Raw genomic sequence first — 12954 nt, 5'->3', positions numbered from 1 at the left:
CAGGCAGGCATAGATGGTAATATTCATCATCGCCTCCAATGTGGCAGCTCAGTTTTCAGCCGACTGAGGAAAAAAGTATTTGAGGACCAGGATCTCAAACCCGTGTGACTAAGATCATGGTTTACCGAACACCAGTGATCCCTGCACTCCAAGACACTTTGGAGACTTGGGCAACTCACAGCAGCCACCTCAAAGCACTGCAGAAGTACCACCAACAGTGCCATCAGAAGATCCTCCAAATGCAGTTGTAAAAAAGGCACTCCAACAGCAGTGCCCTCTTCCAAGCCAACCTGCCCAGTAACAACACGCTAATGAATCAAAACCAGCTCTGCTGGCGGGTGGGGTGGGGAGGGGTGTACATGTAGTTTGTGCATGCCTGACATGTGACTCCCGCAACAATTGCTCTGCTTGGAACTTGACTGCAGCAGGAGACTCCCAGGGTAAAAGCTTTAAGGATGTCATCAAAACTTCCCATAAGAGGTCAAACATCCCCACCAACTCATGGGAACCCCTGGCTTGTGACCAACAAAATGGAGAAGGCTCACTCGGGAAGGTACCAAACAAATCAAGAGACTTCATTGGGAACGCGCAGAGACAAAGTCAAGGTGCAGAGGAAGCACACTTACCTCCAAATAACCTATCTATACAACCCTTCAAGCACCACCTGCCCCACATGTGACAGATTCTGCAGATTACAAATTGGACTAATCAGCCATCACAAAACCGGAGTGGAAGCAAGTCAGCCTCAGTCCAGAGGGACTGCCTAAGAGAAAGGTCAAAGTAGTAGATTTTAAGGAGAGTCTTAAAGGAGAGAAAGGCAAAGAGATGAGGTGAGCGTGACTGCCCTTGACATCAAGGAAGCATTTGAGTGAGTGTGACATCAAGAAGACCTTGAAAAATTGAAATCAAAGGCAATCAGGAAGAAAAACTGTCAAATGATCAGAGTCATACCAAGCACAAAGAAAGATAGTTGTGGTTGTTGGAGGTCAATCATCTCAATCCCAGGACATTACTGCAGGAGTTCCTCAGGGTAGTGTTCTTGATCCAACCAAATTAGCAATGTACAAGAGATCAGAATTGGAGAAATGCAGAGATCTGGGAAGATTATAGGGCTGGAGGAAGCTACAAAGATAGGAAGGAATAAGGCAATGGAAGGATTTCAATGTGAGGATGAGAATTTTAAAATCCAGGCATGCTGGATAAGGAGCCAAAGTAGGTCAGTGGGTGAATAAGGCTGGTGTGAATTAGGGCATGGACAGCAGTTTTGGATGAATTCAAGTTAATTAAGAATTAAAAATGGAAAGCTGGCCAGCACATCATTGGAATAGTCCAGTCGTGAGATAATAAATGATGGAAGAGGGTTTCAGCAATAGATGAGCTGAGGCAAAGGCAGACTGATCTTGTTGCAGAGGTGGAAATAGGCAGTCTTGACGATGGAGCATATATATGGTTAGAAGCTTACCCCAGGGTCAAATATGATGCCAAGATTGTGAGTGGTCTGGTTCAGTCTTAGGCAGTAACCGGAAGAGAGATGGAGTCTGTAAATAAGGAACTGAGTTTGTAGCAGGGACTGAAAACAATGGTTACAGTCTTTCCAAAACTTAATTTGAAAAAATTATGCAGCAATAGGACTGTCTTTGTATTGGTTACAGAGCAGTATTAATAGAACTGGTTCCCAAAGTGCTGGCCCCACAGAGGCAAACCCAGTGTACGCCTGCTGGATTAGATACATCTGATAAGTTTACATTGGAATTGCTGCTGGCTATGCATCACCTATGTGTTAATAACAGGCATCGCTAACATCTTGAAGGAAAAAGCAGATACAGAGTAATAGACATAGACTAGACTCCCTGATTTCTACTATGATAGAGATGGAAGTTGTTGCATTCAGGTTCTGAGCCTCCTTCACAGGAGCACTGGATTATGCATCTGTGGAGATTCTCCAATCTGTTTTTGCACATAACATCAAATTAGATTAACAAAGGTTACTCATTTCTTCGGATTAGAATCATGCTCAGAGCTGTTCTCCTATTTTTGCACAAGTAATCTCTTTATAGCACCTGGAATTTTATTTTGTCAGGGATATCCTCTAAGCTAGAGGTAATGTGCAAACAAAGTTTGATTTTTGAATGAGGGAAGAGGTTTTGGTAGGGAGAGAGCCTCTCACTACTTTTAAGCGACTTACTTGTGAGAAATGATGATAGGAGGAAGCTGTTTGTGATCCCCAGCCAGGATGCATTTTGGGGCTTTCATTAATGGTATCCAGCAACTCGCTTCCAGAGCTTGTGCACACTCATCAATCACCACAAGATCAAAATAATCATTTGACAGGAGTTTTAATGGACCATCATTTGAAGCACCTAGAAATCATAAAGAGAAGTTGGGAATAGCAAAACTGCATGAGTGGATAAGCTCAGTGGATATGTCCCTATATGGACATGGAGAGCAACTAATCTACTATATAACAGTAGGATATCAAATCCATTATATTGCGAACCTGAATTGTTATCATACCTTGAATTCATTGTCAGAGAATTATAGACACTTTTGAAGTTCTCTTTATATGTAATATGGGCATAACTGATGGATAAGAGTATGGTTATTGATGTATTGGTGTTCCGTTAATAGCTCACAGCAACTTTATGTTTTTTATGCTTGACTTTTACAAGCCACCCTAATGTTCCAAAATGTAAACAATTTCTTTTGAAAGTTGTATTTATCAACTATTCTGAAGGCACAGCCCCCCAGTCTTCATAATTTATTGAAAGGATAGAGAACAACATTGCCTTGCCATTTTCAAATCATGGCATATAAAGAAATTAAGAGTTACGCAAGAAGACCCTTAAAACTAAATGTCAAAATAAGGTGTCAGCATGGCACACTTCTTGAATGAGAAGTTTGTGATTTCAAATTTCACTTCAGGATTTGGGCACATTCTAAACCCACACTTCAATGTAGCACTGACCGAGCAATGCGCTGTCAGGTGTGCCATCTTTACGGCATTATTTACACATCCAGACTTTTTTTTTGTTATTCTTTTACAAGGTGTTTGGCTGGGCCAGCATTTATTGCCAATTCCCAATTGCCCTTCAGAAGGTGGTGCTGAGCCACCTTCTTGAACTGCTGCAGTCCATGTGGTGTAGGTACACCCACAGCGCATGTTAGGGAAGCCGTTTTAGGATTTTGACCCGTGACAGTGAAAGAACAGCAATATAGTTCCGAGTCAGGATGTTGTGTGGTATGGAAGGGAACTTGCAAGTGGTGGCATTCCCATGTGTCTGCTGCCCTTGTCCTTCCAGATGGTAGAGGTCACGGGTTTAGAAGGTACTCTTGAAGGGGTCTACTGCCAAGCATCTTGTAGATGGTACACACTGCTGCCAGTTTGCATTGGTGGTGGAGAAAGTGAATGTTTAAGGTGGTGGATGGGATACCAATCAAGCGGGCTGCTTTGTCCTGGATGGTGTCAAGCTTCAAGTGTTTTTGAAGCTGCACTCATCTAGGCAAGTGAAAAATATTCCATCACACTCCTGACTTGTGTCTTGTAGATGATGGACAGGCTTTGCGGTGTCAGGAGGCGAGCTACTCGCCACAGGATTCCTAGCCTCTGACCTGCCCTTGTAGCCACAGTATTTATATGGCTGGTCCAGTTCAGTATCTGGTCAATAGTAACCCCCAGGATGTTGATAGTGGGGGATTCAGTAATGGTAATGCCATTGAATGTCAAGGGGAGATGGTTAGATTCTCTCTTGTTGTAGATGATCGTTGCCTGGCACTGATGTGATACAAATGTTACTTGCCACTTATCAGCCCAAGCCTGAATGTCGTCCAGGTCTTGCTGCATATGGACATGAACTGCTTCAGGAGTCACAAGTGATGCTGAACAAAACATGAGCAAACGTCCCCACTTCTGGCATTATGATGGAGGGAAGGTCATTGATAAAGTAACTAAGATGGTTGGGCCTAAGACACTAGCCTGAGCAACTCTTGCAGCAATGTACGAAGGTTGAGATAATTAACCTCCGACAACTACAACCATTTTCCTTTGTGCTAAGTATAACTCCAACCACTGGAGAGTTTGCCCACTGATTCACACTCACTTCAATTTTGCTAGAGTTCCTTGGTATCACATACAGTATGGATATTAAGGAATAACATGGTGCTTTCAAGGAAGGAAATACAAAACACAGCCAAAAAACAAAGAAAATACTGCAAATCTCAAAGCAAAAGTAGAAAAGGCTGGAACTCAGTTAAGTCTGGAATGATCTAAGACTTGGAATCTCAACAGCAGAACTACAGATGCTGCCTGGCCTACTGAGTATGTCTAGCTTTTTCATTTTTTGTTTTCAGGCTACCAAAAAACACATTTACTGGCCATTCACCTCACAGCCGTTTGTGGGATCCTTCTTTGTATAAAATGGCTGTCACGGCAGCCTAAATAACAATCATTGCTTTTCAAAGTAGTCTGTTATTTATGAAGCATTTTTGCATTTTTTTGATATTGGAACAAGAAGCTCGACTAATTCAAATTATTTTCTGTAATCTACAATTAATTTTTTAGTGCATTGTAAATCCATATTGCAGATTTTAAAAGAAGTACCATACAACGAAAATAGAAACACCTCTGATCATGGGCAATCTAATCAATTATGTCAATTACCACATGCAATAAATCTTTCTGAAATTCCATTGTTCTGATTTCCCTCCTTTCACTATAGGTTTGCAATGCTGCAGAATTATGCACATTTGAAAATTTAAACCATAGTATTTTGCAATGGAAAGCTTCACACTATGCTTGCTGGTTCACTAGCCTGATTCCTGGGATGAGAGGTTAGTCTTATGAGGAAAGGTTGAGCAGGTTGGGCCTATTTGGAGTTTTGAAGAAAAAGAGGTCATCCTTTGAAACATATAAGATTCTGAGGGACAGGGTAGATGCTGACAGGATGTTTCCCCTCGTGGGAGAATCTAGAACCAAGGGACACAGTTTCAAAATAAGGGGTTTCCTATTTAAGAGTGAGCTGTGAAAAAATTTCTTCTGTAAGAGGGTCGTTAGTGTTTGGAATTCTCTTCCACAGAAAGCAGTGGAGGCTGGGTCATTAAATATTTTCAAGGCCAAGTTGGACATATTTTTGATCTACAAGAAGTCGAGAGTTATGGCAGGAAAGTGGAGATCAGCCATTATTGAATGGTGGGGCAGACTCAAGGGCCGAATGTCCCACTTCTGCTCTTAGGATCAGTTTGTATGGCCTTAGTCTTTGAGGTGGATATATAGCAGATAATTGCTGTATAGCAAAACTTTCTGTAAATAAGGCTACATTCTTGGAGGGGAAAACAATGTCAATTTAGAAACCTAAGATGAGGGCTAAGCACCAAGATTGAAAAGAGTAGGAGAGAAGGTCAGCCAACCCAAGAAATAATGATTAGGTGATAGCAATCTTGAGCTTTGTACAAAATAAAGACTATTATGGGTAAGGAATTAAATAATTTTGAGTGTGGAAAGAGCAAGTTATTTAAGGATATATAATTGCTTCTTCCATTCAAGTAAATCCCACATTTGGCTTTTGTTCCTTATGTGGTTTACCTGTGTTAGTTGCCAAGACGACACTTGCTTTTTTTAGTATTTGTACTATAGCTGCCTCCTCCCTTGCTCGCAGCTCTTTTTTCAAAGTCTTGATCTCACCACGAAAGTGCACCTTCTCTCCTCTCTCTCGTGTCTTTTTCAATTTTCCCTTTGAACAAAAAATAGCGATCATTTTTCTTTGCTCTCTGCATTGAACATATTGGCAAGTTAACATAAAACTTACAGAAAGTAAACTAGCTTGAGCAGAGCAAGTAATGAGAAAGAATTCAGCTGGACAAGTTGTAGGTTCACTAAAAATTATACAATTTTAAAAAGTACAATTCTGCACAAGATGTGAAACAAACCAAAATGCAAATACAATTTAGTTCCCTGTTGTGGAAGTACTCACAAAAGCCTGATCGATGTCCTTCCGGGTATCCATTATTATTTGGGTGCTGTCACTGTGTGCCAGTACAGCGTCCAAAGAGTGGCGATGTATGGACTCAAGCAGTCGTGCAGGGTGACCCAAACGCAAAACCTGTGTTCTAAATTGAGCCAGGCGTTCAACTAGGTTGTCAACAGCAACGTTAGAGGGAGCACAGCACAGCACCTTGGAGGATAAAAAAAAACAGCTCATCGATAAGACATCTCTTGACATCCAGGTCGCTGAAACAGACTAATCAAATGAGAAATGTAAAGTTGTCAGGAATCACAAATACTTAAAGTTCATAAATATGTGCCGCATTATGAGGTTTATTTTTATGATACCATGCCTGGTCAGAGATAGGTAGTAATGCAGAGGCATAGACTCACTGATCTATACTCCTGGCTCCATTGTAATGTGCCCTATAATATCCAGAAGGACAATTTTCAATCCAGCTGATTTTAAAGTTGGAGAAATGTACATAACTGCTCTTGAATTTCAATAAAATACTGCAATTTCAACTGTACGTTTCACTATAATATCTCGCTGTGAAACTCGGCATTGGAATCAACACGGGTGCGTGAAGTTGTAGCATTTACCTCCTAAACTCACCAGAACAAGTTGTTCTGGCCATTCAAGTGAAAGTGAATATTTAATAAAGTGATAAGTTATAGTTGCTGTCAAACAACCTCTCTGATTCTGAAAATTTAATTTTACATGTGTGGAATCTCATCTTTTAATTAGTGAAGATTTTCTTTAATTATTAAAATAATTTACAAAACCTTTTCTGTCTCCAATCTCTCTCATAACTGCATCTTTCTTTCCCAATCTTTATTTGGCTTTCTGTGCATTGTTTAAATCTATTTTATACTTCCTGCTTAGACTGTGCATGGGCTTTGAGGATCCTTCAATGGGCTTGGTTGAAGAGGAACGTTTTTTTCTGTTTTTATTTCGGGTTTCTGCACCCACAGTCTTTTGCTTTCGGAATTCTGTCACTGTTGTTTGTCTTGTTCACAGACAGCAGAGATCCCCTGTAGAGGGTGCTGCAACCGCTGACAGAAAATCAAAGCTCAAAAGCTCAAGAAAACTTTGTGTGCAACTGTCAGTGCAGTGAACAGCAAACACCATTCCTTCACCGCTTGCTGCAAAATCCAGGTCATTACATAAATTGGTTGGATAAATAAACCCCACCCATTCAACTCTTTCTGATCACACTATCCCTTTCTACTAATATCAACTGCCTGGCGACAAAACTAAAGACTAAAATAATGCGCAGATCAGAAAAATTTTTTAAAATAAGTAAGTCATTATGATTTTGAACATACTGCCTGAAATGATGGTGGAAGCAGATTTAACAACAACTTTCAAAAGGGAATTGGATATATACTTAAAAAGTAAAAATTTAAGGGCTATAGGGAAAGAGCAGAAAAGTGGGACTAATCAAATAGCATTTTCCAAGAGCTGGCCTCAGACTAATGAGCTGAATAGCTTTCTTAGTTATTATCTAATTCGATGAATGCCTGTCCAATTCACTTTGTTATCCCAGTTAACATATGTTAACTGTTTTTTGCAGAATCAAATCAGAATGACCAAGACCGACATGTACATAACCTGTAACCATACAAAGCCCTGCTCCTGCCTCTTTGTTTCTAGTCAGTACACAAAAATGAGTTTGCCCGCTTTCCCATCCAAGTTCTAATTGAAGAAATCTGCATCTGTTTGAAATGATAGAATGCACAGCAGATCAGCTTCCACTGCCGTTTTCCTATAGTTGTGGCTCTTTTCACCTTTGGGTGACTTGTCATATGAGCTGCCTCAACAAGTGCAATGCTTATTTAGTCAGTATTTATACAATAAAATGACTTTTAAGTTGTACTATTCAAAATATCCCAATATAATTGGCACCAGCTATGGAATCTAGATTAGCAGAATGACCACCCTTTCTATACTTTTCTCAACTTGCCTCATCTCTTTTGCTCTTTCAATCTTGGTGTCTGTAATAAAATCTCTAAAATAAACTACTGAAATTTTCAGCACAAAAGAGGCTATTCATTCAGTCCATCACATCGATGATGACGCTCGGCTATCCACTTAGTCCCATTCACCTGCACTTTTACATGATACCTTTAACTTTTTCTTTTTGAAATATTGTAGTAATCTGATGTGAGACAAATGTTGTAATGTAAGGTCACATGATCTTGGTACCCAACAGCAGAGTAGCATAGGGTGCCTCTGTAGTCTTGATTTGGAGCCTGAACAGTAAAGCCAGAGTTTTGAGTTGTAAGCACACAAGTGTAGCTGCTGAGTTCCTTTTGTAAATAAACAGAATGTGTTTCTTCTCAGAACAGTCTACTGATCTTCTCTGTCTTGGTTTCAATTTGGTCACCCCGAAATAAGCTTGTAGCCCGCATCCTTTAACCCCAACAAACCAGGGCACTGGATCCACCAAACTGGCAACAAGAGTAAAAAGCAAGACATGAAAGGACGAGGTAAAATGTGAGAAAGAATGGAGGAAATCAGAAGAACCGAAATTGAGCCGTACCTCGCACAGTGGTTGTAAGTAAAGAAAAATTTCCTCCCTGATCATGGGAGCAATCCCTTTAGAGTAGGCTTCAATTTGGAAGAGTTGAGCCTTTCAATCCAACCTTGGACAACTGGTCTCATTATGTTAAGTGCCTCGCGTTCTTCTTCCAGGTGAACAACATTGCGGGGGAGGAGAAGAAGCACGTGATCCTTTTAACCACATGTGGGAGCAAGACATATGGAGTAATTCGAAATTTGTTGGTACCCAGTGCTCCAAATTCAAAAAGTTTTGATGACTTGGTGAACCTCGTAAAGACTCATGACCAGCCCAAGCCGTCAGTGACGATGTAATGGTTCAAATTTAACTCAAGGAATAGAGCCATGGAGACAGTTGCTTGATACGTGTCAAGTCTGAAACAATTAACTGAATATTGCGAGTTTGGTACATCTATCAATAATATGCTTAGAGGTCGTTTGGTGTGCAGTATAAATTAAGATACGATGCAGAAGAGATTACTGTCTGATTTTCAGAAGGCATTGGAAATTGCTCTGGCAATGGAAGGTGCAGTGCGAGACTCAAAAGCCATGCAGGGAGTGCAAAATGGTGCCGGTCTCCACATTAGGCAGGGAGCCTCTGCTGAAAAGGGCGCGAAAGTGTAAAGCTTTACTCAGAATCAGGAAGCAGCCACCGCTAGCAAATTAAAAGAGATAACATAGCCACAAAAACATGGCATAATAGTAACATAGGTGGAAGCAGACTACCTTGTAATGAATCACAGTTTAAAAAAATGGAATGTTTTTCCTGTCATCGAAATGGACAGCTCATGAGACAAAGTAAAGATAGAATTAGGCAGACTTTCAAACAAAAGTAAAAACCCAATGAGATTAACAGCATTGAAAAGCCTGAAGTATCAGATTCAGATATTTATTTGTTACATAATTTAAAGGCAAGAAAAACAGAACCTATGTAACCATGAGAGTAAATGAGAGGCCTATCAAAATGGAGCCACTACGGTGATAGGTGAACATACTTTTAAAGACCTGAATCATGGGATATGTAAATTAAATTTGGAAGAAACTGATGCCAAATTAAAAACTTACATGGGGGAAGACATAGAAGTCAAGGGTAAAAATATAAAGTCACAGTACACTACGCAGGTCAAACAGTGAAATTACCCTTGGTGGTGGCAGGCAGAGTACCAAGCATACTAGGATGAAACTGGCTGAGGGAAATCAACCTTGATTTGTCACAGAGATTCCAAAAGAAAAGTGAAAACCTGCTGAAAGACCTTCACACACTATTAGTTTCCCTCCTGTCCAAGTATGTACCTCTAGAAAAGTATGAAGAGAAGAAGAAAGAGTTCTACACTTCTCTAAGTAAAATGAAGGATGAGTTGGCACATAAAACACGACAATGCTTAATGTTCCAGGAGGCAGTACACCAATGCAAAAAAGAGATGGAAGAACTGAAAAATCAGCTACTTGAAACCAAAGAGGCTTTGGAGGAAAAAGTCCCAGAATTTTCTAAAAAGCAGACAGATGATGAAATTCTGGAAAACTCAACCACTGAGTTCACTCAAGTCGCACTTACATCTGAGATTAGTCTGGCCAACATGGAAGTTGAAAAGAAGGCCGAGAATAAAGTCAGTGTCAGAAAGAATACCCGTTCAAAGAAGACAAAGAAGCAAAAATAGTACCATTGATCTTAGCAGCAAATGAGTATACTTTCATTCATAGACCCTAGAAGTCAAATTGCAGACACTGATGCACTTAGTCGTTTGCCAACGCAAGTAAAAGATTAGAATGTTCCAATTCGTCAAGAATCCATTTTATTATTGAACTTCCTGGATTCATCACCAATATTATCTAGACAAACTAAAGATTGGACAAATCGAGACCCAGTCTTATCCAAAGTGCAAGATCAAGTTCTTCATGGCTGGTCACAAGAACAAGATCTGATTAAATGAAACCGTGCTTCCAGAGAAGATACGAAATAACCAGCCAGGATGGTATCTTATTGTGGGGAGTACGAGTGATTATTCCTCCAAAAGGACAAAGGCCATTGTCATCTGAACTTCACAGTGCACATTCCAGAATTTCCAGAATTAAGGCAATACAGCACACAGCTATCTATGGTAGCCTGGGACAGACAGAGAAATAGAAAACTTAGTGAGAAGTTGTATGCAGTGTCAGAAAGTACAAAAATTACCTGCAACAGCTCCATTCCACCCCTGAGATTGGCCAGGAAGGCCATGGGTGAGAGTACATATCGACTACGTGGAATCTTTTACGGGAACAATGTTTCTACTTATCACTGATGCACACTCAAAATGGGTGGACATATATGAAGTGAGGTTGCCGACATCATCTGCTACAATAGACAAGCTACAACAAAGTTTTGCAATCAATGGACCACCTGAAGTGATCGTATCAGACAATGGAACAATATTCATAAGTGCTGAATTTCATCAATTTATCAGCCTCAACGGTATGACTCATGTGAAAACTTCACCATGCCACTTTTCTTCAAATGGACTGGCCAAGAGAGCAGTTCATACGTTAAAATCTGGTATGAAGAAATCGTCTAAATTAGCACGTTTTCTTTTCCATTCTAGGACCACCCCTCATACAACAACAGTGTCACACCTGCAGAATTGTTGATGAAGCACCATCTCCAATCGAGATTGAGCCTAATTATGACAAACTTGGGTGGGGAACGTGGAAAGAAGTTAGGGAAGTCAGAAAATTGGGCATGACTGTCACAGTCGTGACAGGACATTTAACATAGGAGGGAAAGTATTTGGGAAGAATTTCAGAGGACCACCAACATGGTTGTTTGGTGAAATAAATGCAGTAACAGGACCTCTTTCCTACCACGTGAAAGTGGAAGATCGAATCACAAGGAGGCATGTGGATCATGTAAGAAGAGGAGAAACAAAATACTCAGAAATGGTTCCACCAATGTTTGTGTCTGAATCAACATCGCCTGTTGAAAGAACTCAACTGAATAGAAATGTGTCTGAAGGGCCGACTGTACCTGAAAGAATCGAGGAAACAGAACTGCAAGTACCTACTGAAGAAGCAGATGCTCAGGCGACTACAGTGAGGGAGGTTCCAGATCAAACATCGGAAGCTGTAGAGCTGAGACGTTCTACACACATAAGGAAACCCCTGGAAAAGCAGACTCTGTAAATTATTTATCTGTGTGAACAATTTGATCTCTTGAGAAAAGTTGTAAAATGTATTTGAATAAAGGGGGAGGGATGTAGTAATCTGATGTGTAATATACCTTTAAGACAAAAGTTGTAATGTAAGATCATTTGATCTTGGTACCCAAGTACCCAAGTAATTTGACAAGGAAGTATTCAATGAATGGCATGGCACTAGGAAGTTCTGAGGAACAAAGGGACCTTGGTGTGTGTCCATAGGTCTCTGAAGGCGGAGGGGCATTTTAGTGGGGTGGTGAAAAAGGCATATAGGTCACTTGCCTTTATCAATCGAGGCATAGATTACAAAAGTAGGGAGGTCACGTTGGTCCCTTCAAGTGAAGCAGCATTTCACTTGCACTTCCCTCAATTTAATCTACTGCATTCGCTGCTCCCAATGCAGTTTCCTCCACATTGGAGAGACCAAATGCAGACTGGGTGACCGCTTTGCAGAATGCCTTCGGTCTGTCCGCAAGAATGACCCAGACCTCCTTGTCACTTGCCATTTCAACACTCCACCCTGCTCTCATGCCCACATGTCCATCCTTGGCCTGCTGCAATGTTCCAGTGAAGCTCAACGCAAACTGGAGGAACAGCACCTCATCTTCTGACTAGGCACTTTACAGCCTTCCAGACTGAATATTGAGTTCAACAATTTTAGGTCACGAATTCTCTCCTCCATCCCCACCCCTTTTCCGATCCCCCATTTTTCCAATAATTTATATAGATTTTTCTTTTCCCACCTATTTCCATTATTTTTAAATGCATTTCCATCCATTGTTTTATCTCTACTTTTTGGCCTATTTCGATCCCTTGCACCCACCTCACCCCCACTAGGGCTATCAGTACCTTGCTCGTCCTGCTTTCTACCCTTAATGTCACCTATTAGCACATTCCTTAAATAATATCAACACCTTCAACACCTCTTTGTCCTTTTGTCTATGACGTCTTTTGGCAATCTCCACCTATCACTGGCCCTCTATCCAGCTCTACTTGTCCCACCACACCCCCCCTTAAACCAGCTTATATTTCACCTCTCCTATTTTTTCCTTAGTTCTGTTGAAGAGTCAAACGGACTCAAAACGTTAACTGTGTTTCTCTCCGCAGATGCTGTCAAACCTGCTGAGTTTTTCCAGGTATTTTTATTTTTGTTTTGGATTTCCAGCATCCACAGTTTTTTGCTTTTATCTTAGTGTTTAATTGACTGCCACTTCTCTTCAAGGAATGCCTACCTTGAAGAAGTA

At 40.7% G+C, this 12954-nt stretch overlaps 1 protein-coding gene across 2 annotated transcripts in view; it reads right to left on the bottom strand.

Annotated features, from left to right (window-relative positions):
• Positions 1-12954, bottom strand: part of ighmbp2 (immunoglobulin mu DNA binding protein 2) — an 87492-nt gene that overhangs the window by 49679 nt on the left and 24859 nt on the right. For both annotated transcript variants that reach the window (XM_041197175.1, XM_041197174.1), the window contains exons 7-9: positions 5967-6167; positions 5579-5726; positions 2186-2360 (exon numbers count right to left, since the gene is read on the bottom strand). In XM_041197175.1, coding sequence (XP_041053109.1) covers positions 2186-2360; positions 5579-5726; positions 5967-6167 — 524 coding nt within the window. The remainder of the gene's footprint in view (positions 1-2185; positions 2361-5578; positions 5727-5966; positions 6168-12954) is intronic.

Source organism: Carcharodon carcharias, chromosome 10, assembly GCF_017639515.1.
Source record: "Carcharodon carcharias isolate sCarCar2 chromosome 10, sCarCar2.pri, whole genome shotgun sequence".
Lineage (NCBI taxonomy): Eukaryota > Metazoa > Chordata > Chondrichthyes > Lamniformes > Lamnidae > Carcharodon > Carcharodon carcharias.
The sequence above is the reverse complement of the archived record's forward strand: the minus strand, read 5'-3'. Positions and strand labels throughout refer to the sequence as shown.